Source organism: Triticum aestivum, chromosome 1A (assembly GCF_018294505.1).
Source record: "Triticum aestivum cultivar Chinese Spring chromosome 1A, IWGSC CS RefSeq v2.1, whole genome shotgun sequence".
In the NCBI taxonomy this organism is placed as follows: domain Eukaryota; kingdom Viridiplantae; phylum Streptophyta; class Magnoliopsida; order Poales; family Poaceae; genus Triticum; species Triticum aestivum.
The window spans coordinates 13,644,663-13,661,610 of record NC_057794.1 but is presented as its reverse complement, the minus strand read 5'-3'; the positions used below and the strand labels follow the sequence as shown (position 1 = coordinate 13,661,610).

Below are 16,948 nucleotides of genomic sequence, written 5' to 3'. Positions count from 1 at the left end.
TGGCCTTGGGTGGCAGGCTGAACCCCCAAAAGAAGAGAGTGCAGGCGATGCAGCTCCTGGGCTGCCGATTGGGAAAGGTTAGGGTTCAGCTGGACATCCCAAGCACCATTAGAGAATTGGGAAGCAACTATGCAAAACTGTCCTTAGCATAGGTGTAGAGAGTTGGTAGCTCGTGACTTAGACGCCCAACATCCAGCCATTTGTCTTGCCAAAAAGAAAGAAGGCTCCCATTCCCGACAGAGCAGCCAGAACCATAGGAATAAACCGTTTGAAGCCCTTCCAAATAGGTGAATCCCTGCTCTGAGCCCCTTGCGGTATACGACGAACGCAGTACTGTGAAGCGAACCACTGGAAACAAGGAATATCCGAGTGCTGCAGAACTTTCGCTGAATTTGCATAACAGAGCTTGGTTGTGGGCTTGCATAACAAAACTTGCATAACAGAGCACAAACTCCTAGTGATTTTGTAATAGTTTGGATTAATCATGTACATAGTAGGATGTAGAGACCAATAGAGTCTTCCTGCCGATTATCTAAACACCTCACACCTTTAGTGCGAAGAAATACAACCACATAACAAAAAGTGTATACAAAAGGTAAACATGCAACAGATGTACTCCCTCCGTTCCTAAATATTTGTCTTTTTAGAGGTTTTAAATAGTGACTACATACGGAGCAAAATGAGTGAATCTACACTCTAAAATATGTCTATATACATCCGTATGTGGTGACCATTTGAAATTTCTAAAAAGACAAATATTTAGGAACGGAGGGAGTATAAGCTTGAAATAATTGGATCAATAATTCATACCTATGCCTTGAACAATCGCAGCATGCAGAGCATTTCGCCGTCCGTGATACAAGAGATTCCCATTGCTCTTGTCATGTAGTGTGTGTTATCTCTATTCAGTGAAATTGCTAGGTACAATGAAGTGCCTTCTTCAGAAGAATTAGACAACTTGTCGTCAGCCTTAAGTAGAGTGTCCACAATATCGTTTCTTCCCAGGCGGACAGCGTCATGCAAAGCCATGTCCTTATGACCGTTCTCCTTTCTCATGTTGTGATTTCCAGCTAGTGTAATGAGACAATAGAGCATTTGAGGTTTACCAGCTCTGGCTGCACAATGCAAGGGCGTGTCACCCTTTCTATTTACCTCAAACAGGAGGTCTTGGTCCCTCTTTGTTGATGATGGTAGCACTCTTGAGGAATTCTGCGCTGTCCCCATGGCTAGCAACCACATGTAGTGCAGCATCCCCCTCGGTGGTGACACCCCAAAGAAGCCAAGCCGCTACTGGAAAAGAAGCTGCTGCTGGCAATGGCACCAAAGGCTGATGCTATTGCCGGGGTTGTATCCCACAAGAAATGCTTGAGTAGGCATCACCATTGGTGGCTCTTGTGCGTCTTCCCTTCTAAAATGAAAATCCGACGCAGCCGAGGAGCCGAAGCACACGGATGCCAGCAGCAGGGGATTCATGGGCTCCGGGGTCGATGTCATACCCCTGGCAGAACCACCATTGTTGGGCGACATTAACAGTGCATTAGGCAGGACGTGAGGTGCAATCCCGACGCTGGAAGCCGACGCCATCTCCCCAATCGGATATGCCTTCCACCTATGGGGCTTGTGTGCGCTCAACTTCTATCACTAGGTGGTGAAACTAGAGCAGCAATGACACAACGTGTGGTCTCCGGAAGAAGTATAGCCTGACCCTATCGCCAACAACTCCTCGTTAACCACCACATATGTGCCTGTCGCGAATTCCATCGTATGGTGGTCGTTTAGGATTGAAGACTCCCATCGTGTGGTGGCCTGGTGGGTGGGCCTTACGGGTCAAAGGTGATTTCTTCCCTTTTGGAACGTTCGCAATCAAGGATGGGGCGGAAGTACTAGGTTTTACAAAGATAACTAGATCATCGGTGTCGAGTCAATTGCAAAAAACTACCACATTTGCGGCTAGGTTTGCGGAAAATCACCAAGTCGGTAATCCGTTGTAAAAAACACCGTGATTTCACTAAACTCTTTGCAAAAAGCACTGATCGAGTGATTTGGCTCGTTTGATCACTTTCTGACAAGTGGGGCCGGATTGTAAGGAGCTTAACTGGCAAAAAATTAGCACACACACCCCTAGATATTTACAAAAAACGCAATCAGATCCCTGGTGTGGACAACCGTTGTGCACTGGCCCTGCCGTCCGGTGCGCACGGTGACGCCGTCATCGGCGTTGGAGACGGCTACGGCCATAGCGAATGACGAGGAGGCGGCTGCAGTGCGTGCATTTCCGAGGCGTTGGCCTGCCGGTGCTGCAGCGATGGTGGCGGCCGGGTCGTCGCCGTTGAGCACGCGGCGGGAACCGAGGCGGGAGGGGCAGCAGTTCACCTACTCGACAAGATGTGGTCAAGGGCAGGGGTGGATGGGGAGGAGGGGGAGGAGGTGACGAGCTGAGTCCACCTGCTCGACAAGATGTTTCCGTCGCGGCGTCGCCCTTTTCCACGAAGGAGGACGAGCTCGAGGGCGCCGACGCTAGCGCGGAAGTTGAGGGCACCCTACCTCAACTTCTTCCAGGTGAAGGGCGCCGACGCCAGCGCTGCAGCACCTCATATCGGCGGATCCGGCTGCAACCGAGCTCAACGACGATGGATCCGAGCAAGCGGACAAGGCCCTCATTTGATCTACGCATGGCGGCTCAAGATGTCCTCGGGTAGGAGCAGGGCATGGCTGCTCAAGGCGTCCGCGCCATGGAGGGATGGCGGCGGGTGGGCTTACGGCGCGGCGGCGGGAGCCGACAGCGGCGGCGTGGTCTGCTGCGAGGGCACGCGGTGGTTGCCTCCTCCGGGTCAGATCGGGGGCAGGGGATTGGGAGTTGGGGCTGATTGCTTGTTATTTTTAGACCTAGGGGGTGTATGTAATATTTTTGCTAACACACCTCCTTACAATCTGGTCTCACTTGTCAGAAAGTGATCAAACGAGCCAAATCACTCGATCAGTGCTTTTTGCAAAGAGTTTAGTGAAATCACGGTGTTTTTTGCAACGGATTACCGACTTGGTGGTTTTCCGCAAACCTAGCCGCAAATGTGGTAGTTTTTTGCAATTGACTCATCGGTGTCGCGCGTTGTCGCGCCCATCCATTTTGACAACAAAATGGTAGGAATATACACAGATATTGGTCTATGTTTACTTTGTAAGTAATGGAAGAGATGAATTTGAAAAAGCTCAAAGGCTACCATTTGATGTCCTTAATTCCAATATGCAAGGTCGTTGATGTGCTGAACACATTACATTGCTTTACCAAGGTGACTGCCTTTATAGATGATGCCATACTTTGTCACTATGACTACATGTCCCAAGCCCATAGTAGTACTATCAACTCCCCTTTTAAGAGTAGATATTACGGATTGACCGTGATTAATTTTTCACATAGAAATGTTACTAAATAATTTGCGCCCGTATGAAAAGTTCAGATCGCTTCATATTTTCTTCGTTGTGTGAAGCAGAAAAAACAGGATGGGGAATGATATAAGAGATGAGGCGGAAACAAACCAGACAAAAATAAACAAATGAGGAAAAGCTACCGACTTCATGTTTCAAGATCCTAACTGGTTTTTTTTAAAGAAGGATGTACATCGGCCTCTGCATCTAGGCGATGCATGCAGTCATTTTATTAATTATTCGCAAAGTCATCACAAGATACTACATCAGTAAGCCTGAAAGCACCATCTTGGTAACACCAGTCCCTGCTCCTATTCCCGTGATGAAGGGGTGCCGAATGTCCGAGTCTAATATCAAACAGACATCGCACCGACACCTAACATCTAATGCCGGACTGGGTAACGCACCGGTCCAGCGCACTTTCAGAAGGCACTACATGCGCACTCTGCAAGGGCCATCCCCTCCCCCCTCCCCCCGTTTTGCACCGATCCATCTTCAGAATAAGTAGTGATGCATTGACCTTGCTAGGCCTACATAGTCAACGCCGCCGCGGTGCCAAACAGTCCGACCGCCCTGCGCTCGTCCATCCAACCGCATCCGTCGTCGAGATCCAACTGCACCATGCCGCCAATATTCGGCATCATCGACGCGGTAGATATAACGCCGCTCCTCCTGCCAACCTTCACACTATCACCGCTGCAGGAGCTACGCGGAGCCCACCACCCATAGCATCTCTTGCCCGAACATCTGAGCCTCCCAAGACGGCGCCTCCATGGAGGGTACAAAGCGTAGGACGTCGCCGCCGCCCAATCCAGACTGAATTTTGGACTTTCGTCCATGAGGAGTTCGGAGGTGGATAGGAGGGACCTCGGCTTTGCCTCCAGGGAGGGTAATGGTGTCGAGGGAGGCCGCCGATGCCGGACCGGACCAGCCCACCAAACCTTCGTCTATTCCGGATCCGGCATCGAGCCACGAACCGAAACCTGCAGAGATGAAAGTGCCATGGGGCTCAACCCACTAGGAAGAAGGATTGAGAAGAACAGCCGCCGTAGATCTCCAGGCGCCGGATCCAACGATCTGACGTGGCTAGCGGCGAAGATCACCACCCTGCGCCAGCCGATAGCGTCCAAGCACCGGATCCAGCGGGATCCGGCCGGCCTGAACACGGCGGCCCCCGCGACCACCCGGTCTACACATCCTGCAGCAATCACCTCACCGTCAACTCGCATCCGAGCCGCCGCCGCCGGACCGCGCTGCCGCCACCAAGATGCTCGCCTGCCGCGCCACCGGACCCTGTGCTAGCCCGACGCCTCCACGTGATCTGGTCGTCCCGCGCCGCCCGAGACGCTCGAAAGGGGAAGAAGCCCCGCCGCCGCCCTGCCAGCCAGGCTTTGCCCGGCGTCGCTGCAGACGACGGCGAGGAGGAAAGGTGGGCGGGCCGGGTCGAAAAACAGGGGCTAGGGTTTCCTCCCGGGCGCCCACGAGGGCGACACGAGGGGGTCGAGGGAGGGGGAGCCCCTTTGAGCCCCGAAGATCCTAACCTAAACCACGGCGCAAAGGCACCGGGATTCACCGGGTTGGCGACGTTCCGCGGGTTGGACGCGGAGTCGAATTTGCTAGGAAAGCGGGGGGCCGCAGCCCGCAGGCAACCACCCCGACGACCCACTTCAGGTCAAGCCACTGCTTACTCAGTCCAAGCAGGAAGCAACTACGAATCCCCAAATCTCTTGGCCTACAAAGCTCCGCTCCCGCCTGCCGTTCCTCTGCCTTCCCCACTCGCCAGTCCCCGCTCCCTGTTACCCAGGCTGTGACCAGATCGGGAGATTCTCAAGCCGCGAAGGCGGCTACAGTTGAAGCATCAGTGGTGGACGGCAGCACGACGGCCGGGAGGCAGACGGCGGACGGAGATTAGACCTGCAGAGTGTGTGTCGCGTGGTAAGCCTCCTCCAACTCCCATGGACGTTTTGCAGTGATACACGCTTATTTGTGATTTGGGTTAAGAACTGCTCAGTGATTATATACACACCAAATTATAGGCGGGTGGTAAAACCATTAGGGCATGTACATCAGTTTAGATACCCTTCGTCTATAGCAATCTCCCACGTCAGTTGTAGATAGCCTTAAAAACAGCCTGTACAATAGTTCATCTCTTTGCCTATCTGTAGCACCAAAAAAACAGGAAATATTGACGATAAAAAACACGGGGGTTAGGCAAAGGGAACTACTCGCTACAGATGCCTGAACGTACAACGGGAATTGGCTATCGATAGCTAGCGCCTTTTCTGGGCTATCGACCGCCTCCCGATCTGCAGACAGCCTCCTTCTCTCTCTTCCCTCTCTCTCTTCCACGTAGAAAAATATCCAACGTGGCAGGTCTTACAGACAGCTGAGTGGACGGCGTTGTACATGCCCTTAGAGGATAGGTTTAGAATTAACTTTTTTTTGATTTCTTATTAAGTACCATTGTGATATCTACTCCCTCCGTCCCAAAATTTTTGTCTTACATTTGTCTAGAGGAAGTATTTCTCTAGACTGGGAATTTTCGGGTCTTCCTTTAGTGGTTATCCTGTGATCTGATGGAGAGAGATCTGGGCTAATCTTATCATGGTTGTCTTTTTAATTTGCATATAAAATTTGATCAAGTCAAATTTTGTAAAGTTTGACTAGCTTTATAGAAAAAAAAATATAGGCACTCACCATGTAAAATTAATATTATTAGAAGCGCCATGAAATTAATTTTCATCCCGTATAGCTTTAATATTGTAGATGTTGATATAAATTTGTTCAAACTTTGCGTAGTTGTGATGTAAAGTAATTGAAGCAATTGGAGAATGATTAAGGTTGTAAACTCATGATGAATAGTAAACCACTAGTAGAAAACAAGGAACTAGTCCGGGTTCAAGAGGGCCTTTAGTCCCGGTTCTGAAACCGGGACTAAAGGGTCGGGACTAAAGCCCAAAACCTTTAGTCCCGGTTCTCTTACGAACCGGGACTGAAGGGGCTCCACCTGGCCGCTGCGGGGTGCCCAGGCAGGAGGACCTTTACCAACCGGGACTAAAAGGCATCCACGCGTCAGCAGTTGGCAGGAGCCAGGGTTTCTGTTTTTTTTAAGGGGGGGGGGGGGGGTTAGGGGGTTATGGAGGGTTAATTTAGGTGTTTCATATTGTGTTAGCTAGCTAATGGAGAGAAGTGTCCTCTCTTTCTTCGTGCTTGGTCAACACTAGCTACTATACATATAGAGAGAACTCGACACGCTAGCTAGTAAGCAAATGAAGGAACCATTAATTATCGAACATCATCGTGAAACTATATATACAGAGAGAAGTGAGACATCTCTTTCTTCGAGAGATTGGTCGAACAACAAGTTTTCGTATATCTATCCGACGCTACTACATATATACAATATAACATGTCTTGCAATCCCTAACATCTAAAATCGGTTTTAATTTCCACATGATATTCTTCGGCTTTAGGTATGACGTGGTCAAGAAAGAATCCTACCAATTCCTCTTGAATTGCTCGTATGCGATCATGTGTAGGAGTTCATTCCGCATCTGCCACATCTAATGTAAACAAGGGGTCAATACATATATATGAATGAAACTCAACACAAATGATGGTAATAAAATAAAAGTGTGAATATTATTGTTTACGTACTTCATATTGTTTTTCAGAGTTGCCCCGCCGAGAGGCCGTCGCGTTGTAGATGAACTTGCAAACGTAGTATCCACAAAAATCATTCCCGGCCTCCTGCCACAAGCACTTTACGAGAAATAGAGTTCAATCAAACTGATAATCAAGCATGATAAATGGTATTGATGAAACTAGAATCAATGGGAGATGATCGGAACTAGCTAGTAGTACTTACTTTCAGGCGTGTAAATCGCAGCTCCCTCGGTAGTCCTGAAACAATTACGGTGAACTTTTTCCAAACCCTGCCACACTAAGAAAATAATTACTTGATATCAGGAAATGAACAAAGTTGCCGATATGGTGCGATAATGATCGATTGAACTTACTTCTGGAGCTTTTCAGTCATGTCTGCATAGTCCTGGTGATCTTTTCGTCTCGAGTCTAAGACAGTTACTAGTCCCCGGTCAAGCTTAATCTCTAGCAGAATAAACTGGAAGCTGCGCACGCAAGCATAACTCATCAATTACATTACCATAACCTCGAGTAAGGGAAACCGAATATGACAAGACAGTAACACTCACTTGAAGGTGTAAGGAAAGAGTATTTTCTCTTTGTTTTGATTTCGAAGCAACGATTGTAGCAAGTTATCCTCATTACCAGAGACTCTGTTTTTAACCGACCATTCATTTATGGTATTTGGGTTAATGAACCCAATGTCATAGATTTGTGCTTTTCTGCATTCGACGATCTTCAATCTGCATAATATAGTGAGATAATTATATATACATGCAATGAAAGAGCTGAGCTATATATATAGACCTAATTACATAAGTAATACTTACAGACAGTAGCAAGTCACGAGTTGTTTGTCGAGGGCCAATTGGTTGTATAACTGGAATAACTCCATAAATTCAACAGGCAACAACTCAGTTCCAACGAGATCGTGCTCCTCTTTAATTCTCAGTATCAAACAATTCTTCCCGGACTCACTGCAGGTTTTCATGTACCATTCATGCAATCTTCGCATCATCGTTGTTAGAGGAGGAGGATCAGGTTTGACGAGAGGCTTCCCGTGCTGGTATCTGAAGCTGTCCACCTCCATTATTTCAAACTCTACATCATCGCTCAGGTAATCAGCAGGATTGGTACCGGGCACTAGCCTGGGATGATTAGCGACGATATCGCTAGACACCTTGAGTGGGGGGCACGATTGGTTCGCTTGTTCGCCGAGCTGGGGAATTGTTTTCCCACTTCTTCGTTATGCTAATCTTGCATCACTGGAAGTACTTTCCAACCGCTCCGCTTCCTTATATGTCCTTTTAATAATGCGCTCATAGTTGGATTGCGGCGGAGGCGGTGGTGGTCTCCTATGGGCATATAGAGTGCGCTTCACTTTCACCTAATCTAACGTTTCCTTCGGAGGTGGAGGTTTCCATGCAAAATGGTCCCTCACTTGGGCACGACAGATGTCCTTGTTTTCCTTGTCGGTCCTCTCATATGGTAACTTTTCCGGAGCCTTGAGACATGGACTGTATTTGAATTGCTTCCCGCCTCTGCTTGTACTGCTAGCCGCCGGAGCGGCGGCGTTTCTCTTCCCCCGTTGCTGACGCGGCGGAGTCCGCTGACATGCCGGAGGAGGCGGAGGAGGAGCCGGCGTGCCCTCACACATCGGAGGAGGCGGAGGAGGAGCCGGAGTGCCCTCACACGTCGGAGGAGGCGGAGGAGCCGTAGTGCCCTGACTCGCCGGAGGAGGAGGCGTCCAGTTTGGAATCTTGATGTACTCCTTCCTCCATAGATAGGTACTCCTCAAAGCATAAACCAGATGATTCTCCCCTTCGCCTGTAGGGTGATCAAGCTCCGGCTCCTCAAATCCCTCCATTATTTCATCCACCGTCAAAACAGCATAGCCATGTGGAATCGAACGACAGTGAAAAGTTCCGTCAGCTTGAGGAGGTGCAACAGAGCCGACAGCCGCCTTCAAAGTGAGGTTCTGGCATTTCGTCATTAGCTCGCAATGTTGAGCCTCCGTGATAGTATCCACGGGGTAGCGAGGAGCCGTGAAATCAGGCCGAACGAGCTCCGTGGAAGCCACGCTGCTTCTCCGCTGAGATGGTGGGGTAGCTTCTCGGGTAGGATATTCGTGCCGCTGAGATGGTTGGCCGGCAGCTGCAAGTTCCTCTAGCTTTGCCATTCTTGCATTGAGCTTCTGCATTTCGCTCATCTCCGTGACCGGGAAACCCAACCACCCATGGAACGGAGCCTGGTGTGCATCGTGTTCGTCCAGGGTGCTCAGGATTCCCGAGGGCCTCAGTCAGCTCGTCCTTCTCTTTGTCAGGAATGAACGTCCCTTCCTACGCGGCCTTGATATATTTCTGAAGCTTCTTGATGGATATTGCAAGTTGCTCGTCCGTCCAACGACACTCCCCTGTTTCTGGGTCCAAAGTTCCCCCAACCCCGAAGAACCAAGTCCTTGACTGATCTGGCCAGTTCAATGTCGCTGGTTGGAACCCTTTAGCAAGCAGGTCTTGCTCGGCTTTGTCTTTTTAATTTTCAGGTTTTGCAGCGATACACGCTTATTGTGATTTGGGTTAAGAACTGCACAGTGATTATATATACACCAAATTATAGGCAGGCGGTAAAACCATTAGAGGATAGGTTTATAATTAACTTTTTTTGATTTCTTATTAAGTACCATTGTGATATCTATTTCTCTACAGTGGGAATTTTCGGGTCTTCCTTTAGTGGTTATCCTGTGATCTGATGGACAGAGATCTGGCCCAATCTGCATATAAAATTTGGTCGAAGTCAAACTTTGTAAAGTTTGACGAGCTTTGTAGAAAAAAATTAGACATTCACAATGTAAAATCAATATTATTAGATGCACCATGAAATTAATTTTCATCCCATATAGCTTTAATATTGTAGATGTTGATATAAATTTGATAACCTTTGCATAGTTTGACTTCAAACAAACCTTGTATGCCGAGTAAAAAGAAACAGAGGGAGTAATTGGAGAATGATTAAGGTTGTAAACTCATGATGAATAGTAAACATCATTGAAACGATGCAATTTTTTTATATTGTAGACTGTAGTTGTGATGTAATGTTCTAGCATGCCTCATATCAACCGAGATTTCAGTTTTTGCGCATCAAGTTACAACTGTGTATACTCTGTGTTGTGCCCACTGGTTCTGTGGAGAAGAATAATTCTGTTGGCTGTATCACCATTTTGGTTTTCAGTGAAATGAAAGCTGGGAGCCATGCTCCTTTCTATCCAGGTCGTACATGTTATGGGCAGAAGATAATTAAGCTCAGTTAATTAAACTTGGCTAAACCTTTTAACACTAAGCAACAATATAGTGGTGTTTACTGCTTAGCACCCTTTATAAATGCAATATGGCACGTTTTGTCCATTATGCCACATTTTATCCAAGTTGAAACTGATATAACTTGTTTTGTGTTGGTGTTTTTTCAGAAGCAAATGGCAGAGGCTATACTGCTCGCTGTTTCGAAGATTGGGGCGGTCATTTTGAATGAAGCTGTCTTCGCTGTCATAGACAAGCTATCGAGGAAGGTTGATAATCTAAAGGAATTGCCGGCAAAGATCAAAAGAATCAATACAGAACTGAATACGATGAATGATGTGATTCAACACTTGGGTACAACACAACTCAGCAACAAGGTCATCAATGGTTGGATTGGAAACGTGAGGAAGCTGGCCTACCATGTTGAGGATGTTATTGACAAGTACTCGTATGAGGCTCTTAAGCTCAAGGATGAAGGCTTCCTAGATCGGTACATCTTCAGAGGTTCACGCCATATCAAGGTCTTCAGTAAAATTGCCGAGGAAGTTGTAGAGCTAGAGGAGGAGATTAGGCATGTCAAAGGACTGCGTGATTATTGGAGTGATGCAGTCCAACCTGCTAAAAATGGGCATGCAGAGATTGATAGGCAGCGATCTGGAGGCTGCTTCCCGGAACATGTTAGTGACAAGGATCTTGTGGGAATTGATGAAAACAGAAGCAAATTGACCGAATGGCTGACCACCAATGAGAACGAAAGCACAGTGATTACAGTTTCTGGTATGGGAGGCTTGGGTAAAACAACCCTTGTGAAAAATGTGTATGATCGGGAGAAAACCAACTTCCCTGATGCGCATGCTTGGATTGTGGTGTCACAGGCATATGATGTAGTGGATTTACTGAAGACATTGCTCACTAAGATACACGACACACAAGAGTCACCTCCGCCGTCACCTCTCAGGGCGGGCGCCAAACCTCATGTTTATGAGTTAACAGGGGCGATAAAGAAGATATTGCAAGATAGGAAGTGCTTGATCGTGCTTGATGATGTGTGGGATAAAGAAGCATATTCTCAGATGTTCACTGCATTTCGGGATCTCCAAGGATGCCGTGTTATGATCACAACACGGAAGGAAGATGTTGCAGCTCTTGCCCCACCGAGGCGTCGTCTAGTACTGCAACCACTGGGAAGCGTCGAGTCATTCAAGTTATTCTGCTCCAGGGCTTTCCACAACAGCCTGGACCACAATTGCCCTCCAGAGCTTCATGCGGTAGCTACTGCTATAGTTGAGCGGTGTCGTGGCCTACCATTGGCCATTGTGTCGTCTGGCAGCCTATTATCGAGGAAGCAACCGGCAGAGCATGCCTGGAATGATGTGTACAACCATCTCCGAAGCGAGCTGCGGGGGGATAACCATGTCCAAGCTATACTTAATCTGAGCTACCATGACTTGCCTGGTGATCTCAGGAACTGCTTCCTATACTGTAGCTTGTTCCGTGAAGACTATGCAATGTCACGGGAGAACCTTGTGCGGTTGTGGGTTGCAGAAGGGTTTGCGATGAAGAAAGATGACAGCACGCCGGAGGAAGTGGCTGAGGGGTATCTCATGGAACTCATCGGTCGGAATATGTTGGAAGTTGTGGAGAGGGATGAGCTCTTCGGGGTTAGTACATGTAAGATGCATGACCTTGTTCGTGACCTGGCTCTTGCTGTTGCTAAAGAGGAGAGGTTTGGCTCCGCGAGTGATCAGAGCGAAGTGAAGGACATGGATAAAGAAGTTCGCCGATTCTCAACATGTGGTTGGAGAGATAATATGGCAGCTGCTCCAGAAGTGGAATTTCCACGACTCAGGACCGTGATATCACTCTCACCGGCTTTGTCCTCTACCAACATGATTTCCTCAGTTTTGTCTGGATCCAACTACCTTACAGTTCTCGAGCTTCAAGACTCTGCAATAGTCCAAGTGCCAGAATCCATCGGGAATCTGTTCAATCTTCGCTACATTGGCTTAAGGCGCACCAAAGTTCAGTCACTGCCAGATACTATTGAAAAACTCTCAAACCTTGAGACGTTGGATGTCAAGCAAACAAGAATAGAAAAGCTACCACCAGGTATTGTAAAGGTTGAGAGGCTACGACACCTTTTAGCTGACAAGTTTGCTGACGAGAAGCAGGTGGAGTTCCGGTACTTTGTCGGAGTGGAAGCGCTGAAAAAGCTTTCCAACTTTAAAGAATTGCAAACTCTTGAGACCGTCCATGCCAGCAAGGACTTGCCACTACAACTGAAAGAAATGAAAGAGCTGCGGACTGTTTGGATTGATAACATCAATGGATCTAATTGTGATGACCTTTTCAAGACCCTCTCAGATAGGCCCCAACTTTCCAGCTTACTTCTCTCTGCATGTGATGTCAAGGAGACAATTTCTTTCCAAGCACTCAAGCCAGTGTCCAAAAATTTCCACAGACTAATCATTAGAGGTGGCTGGGCCGATGGGACACTCAATTGTCCAATATTTCAGGGTCATGGGAAGAATCTCAAGTATCTCGCGCTAAGTTGGTGCGATCTTGGGAGTGAAGACCCCCTGGAGTTACTTGCAACTCATCTGCCAGCTCTCACTTACCTCACTCTAAACAAGGTGAGATGTGCAGGTGCGTTGGTTCTTTCTGCAGGGTGCTTCCCTCAGCTTAAGACACTCGTCTTGAAGAACATGCTTGATGTCAAGAAACTGGACATTTTAGAGGGCGCCATTCCATACATTGATGGGATCTACATCATGTCACTCTCGGAGCTGAGTACGGTCCCTTGTGGCATCGAAGCCCTTGGATCTCTCAAGAAGCTCTGGATGCTGTACCTGCACAAGGGCTTCAAGGATGACTGGGATCAGAAGGAGATGCACAACAGGATGAAGCATGTTCTAGAGCTCCGTGCCTAGTTATGCTCTTTTCGTGTCCCCCCGTTGTCTTCTGCTGCTGGAGGTCTGTACTTTGTTGTAATCCTTAATTTTTCTTTCATGCTGCTCTAGACTCTTTTGGGTAGTGCTAATAGGTTTTTGCCCCGTAGTGGGTGCTCGAGAGCAGCGCTCAGCAGCGGGTTTCCTATTGGTGCCCAAACTTGCTATCTTCATTTCCATTCCCTCTATTGTTGTATTGTAAATTTGTAATGAACTGGTTATTTTGATCAATTAATGAAAACGGGCTTAGCCCGGTTGGCAAAAATATCGGCAACGCCCTTTGGTAATTAAAACTCATATTAATTTCTTATACATTGTAAGTGTGCACGCTTCTAATTATTTGTAATGAGTCATATGGTACTGTGATGGTATCAACAGCTCTTAATTTCTTTGTAGCTGCATCTTATCATTCATTGTTTGTTGTTTCTGTAATAACTCCTGAAACACAGCAATCCCTTGCTGCCAGGAACTAAAATGATTGAGTTTGTGATGTTTCATACTCACTCCGTTCCAAAATACTTGTCGTGGTTTTAGTTCAAATCCACGACAAGTATTTTGGAACGGAGGAAGTAGTCTGTATGTACTCTGCCATCTCTCTGTTTCCTAGATACTGCAATGCATTACTCACTACAAGAAATTAGCCATGAAGAATTTTGCCACCAAGTGTTGGCTGCGGCGTCTTCAGCCGGGTAGCATTGCAGCACCTGCAGCGGTGGTTGTGGCAGTGGTGCTGAGTCGGAGCAACTGACGGAGGCGGAGTCAGTACTGTCAAACACCTTATTATGTACTCCCTCCGTCCGGAAATACTTGTCACCAAAATTGATAAAAGGGATGTATCTAGATGTATTTTAGTTCTAGATACATCTCTTTTTATCCATTTTGATGACAAGTATTTTTGGACGGAGGAAGTACGTGACAAGGCTACCGCACCCATATCTTGTGTGCCGTATCTTGCTATGCATATCTTGGTAGTTTGGTTAGGTAGTTAGCTAGAGCTTATCTTCTCTTTGTAATCTTATCTCTATCTAGCTTCTTCTCCAAGATGTAATCTCAACTGTATGCGCTATCAGGGAGGTGCGCCCCTGCCTATAAACACGTACGGCGTCCCCTCGAGTTGAGGTACGACGTTTTCCGCCAGCGCACATGGTATCAGAGCCCTTCTCTTCCACAACGTCTAAACCCTAAAACTCCATCCAGTGCAAACCATGTCGTCCTCCTCCGGTGCCTCCCAGACCAGCCTCAATGGCCAAGTCACGGAGAGGCTCTCCCGCACCAACTACGTCCTCTGGCGCGCGCAGATCACGCCGCAGCTGAGGGGCGCGGGCGTCTTCGGCTTCGTCGACGGCGCTACACCGGAGCCGGCCAGGATCCTCCCCACCAAGGACAAAGATGGGAAGGAATCGACTGTGCCGAACCCTCTCCACGCCATCTGGGTGCGAGAGGACCAGCAGGTGCTCGGGTACCTGCTGAACAACCTCACCAAGGAGGTGCTCGTGCAGGTGACCGCGATCACCACAGTGCACGAGCTCTGGACGGCACTGTCGGGGATGTTCTCCTCGCAGTCGCTCAGTCGCGTCAACAACATCAGAACCTCTCTGGTGAACGTGCAAAAGGGCAACAAGACCGTCGCCACCTACTTCGCCGAGATGCGCGGCTTCGCCGATGAGCTGGCCGCCGCCGGGAAGCCTCTCCAGGACGATGAACTCGTCTCCTACATCCTCCACGGCCTCGACATAGATTACCAGCCACTCGTCTCCGCCCTCGACGCCCGAACCTCCCCGGTATCCCTCGATGAGCTCTTTTCAATGCTTAGTAACTTTGATCAGAGGGTGGCACAGTACTAGGGATCAGGCGGCTTCAAGTCGTCCGCTAACGCAGCAGTGCGTGGGCGCGGTGGCTACTCTCGTCATCGCGGCCCGCCTCGCTCCAAGGGCAAGCAAGGGAGTGGGGGCAGCAGCGGCGGGTCCAACTCTCGTGGACGGACCAACTCCACCAACACCAGGGGCCGCCGCGACGGGTCTTCCAGATCACGCCCGGACGCGGTACGCTAGCTGCCAGATCTGCGGCAAGCCGGGCCACACGGCAAGAGATTGCTGGTACCGGTTTGATGAGGATGAGGCTTCCTCTGAAGATGAAGAAAAGATCGCTGCTGCTGCTGACGGCTCATACGGTGTAGATACCAACTGGTATCTTGACAGCGGAGCGACAAATCATCTCACTGGCGAACTAGAGAAGGTCACGCTTGAGGAGAGGTATCATGGCAAGGACCAGATCCACACCGCAAGCGGTGCAGGTATGAGGATACGTCACATTGGTCATTCCGTTTTTCGTACCCCACGTAAACAGTTTCATCTTAGGAAAATCTTGCATGTTCCTAGCACCGACAAGAATCTTCTATCTGTCCATCGTATCACCCTTGACAATCATGTTTATATTGAGTTTCACCGCTTCTTCTTTTTGATCAAGGATCAGGTCACGAGGAAAACTCTCTATCGAGGTAGATGCGTTCGGGGCCTCTATCCGTTGATTCCGGAGCTTCGAAGATACAATAAACAAGCTTGTGGTGCTATCAATCTTTCAGCCACACGATGGCACGACCGTTTAGGGCATGCGTCATTTTCCTTAGTTGATCGTTTACTTAAAAAAAATAAGCTCCCGTTTGTTGGTGAGCGCAATGTTGAAACCATTTGTGACTCTTGTCAGAGAGCAAAAAGTCATCAACTTCCTTATCCTGTGTCCACCAGTGTTTCTACTCAACCTTTGCAGTTGATTTTTTCTGATGTGTGGGGTCCTGCCCCAAACTCCGTTGGTAGACATACATACTATGTTAGCTTTGTTGATGACTACATCAAGTTTTTCTGGCTTTACCTTCTTAAAAAAAGGTCAGATGTGTTCCAAGTCTTTCAAAATTTTCAGGCGCTTGTTGAACGCCAATTTGACAGAAAAATTCTTGCTATCCAGTCAGACTGGGGAGGAGAATACGAAAAGTTGAACTCCTTCTTCCAAACACTAGGAATTTCTCATCATGTGTCATGTCCTCACGCTCACCAACAAAACGGGTCGGCAGAACGTAAGCATAGGCACATTGTTGAGGTTGGTCTTGCTCTCTTGGCCGGAGCTTCGATGCCCTTAAAATTCTGGGATGAAGCGTTCCTTACTGCCGTTCACATCATCAACATGCTACCTAGTCGAGTTATCAACAATGAAACTCCCATAGAACGTCTTCTCCACACAAAACCAGATTATAAATCTCTTCGTGTGTTTGGATGTGCCTGCTGGCCGAATCTTCGCCCTTACAACAATCGCAAGCTTATGTTTCGCTCCAAACAGTGTGTGTTTCTTGGGTATAGTGCTCAGCACAAAGGTGTCAAGTGCTTGGACATCTCTACTGGTCGTGTCTACATCTCTAGAGATGTCGTTTTCGATGAAACAAAGTTTCCTTTTGCTGATCTCCATCCTAACGCCGGTGCCTTACTTTGCAAAGAAATCCTTCTTCTTCCACCTCACCTCTCTCGTTATGATCATGGGGGCACGATAATAATGGTAATGATCATTTGTTGACTAACCCTCATAACCATCTGCATGAGTTCTGTGATGCTCCAGGAGATCGTAGTGGTGAAGAAAATGAAGAAAACAGCG

At 48.2% G+C, this 16,948-nt stretch overlaps 1 protein-coding gene across 2 annotated transcripts; it reads left to right on the top strand.

Moving 5' to 3' along the window:
- The first annotated feature begins 5,059 nt into the window (after positions 1 to 5,059).
- On the top strand, positions 5,060 to 13,540 carry LOC123186100 (disease resistance protein RPM1). Of its 2 annotated transcripts, XM_044597905.1 has the most exons (3): positions 5,116 to 5,358; positions 8,052 to 8,185; positions 10,532 to 13,540. In XM_044597905.1, the coding sequence occupies exon 3, from the start codon at positions 10,538 to 10,540 to the stop codon at positions 13,289 to 13,291; it is 2,754 nt and encodes a 917-aa protein (XP_044453840.1). In that variant the 5' UTR covers positions 5,116 to 5,358; positions 8,052 to 8,185; positions 10,532 to 10,537; the 3' UTR covers positions 13,292 to 13,540. The 2 variants fall into 2 exon arrangements, with proteins under 2 accessions (XP_044453833.1, XP_044453840.1); XM_044597898.1 differs by lacking the exon at positions 8,052 to 8,185 and having other exon boundaries at positions 5,060 to 5,358.
- The last annotated feature ends 3,408 nt before the right edge of the window (positions 13,541 to 16,948 follow it).

Excerpts from the sequence above, each read along its gene's own strand:
- LOC123186100 (XM_044597898.1), top strand. The coding sequence starts at position 10,538 with ATGGCAGAGGCTATACTGCTCGCTGTTTCGAAGATTGGGGCGGTCATT.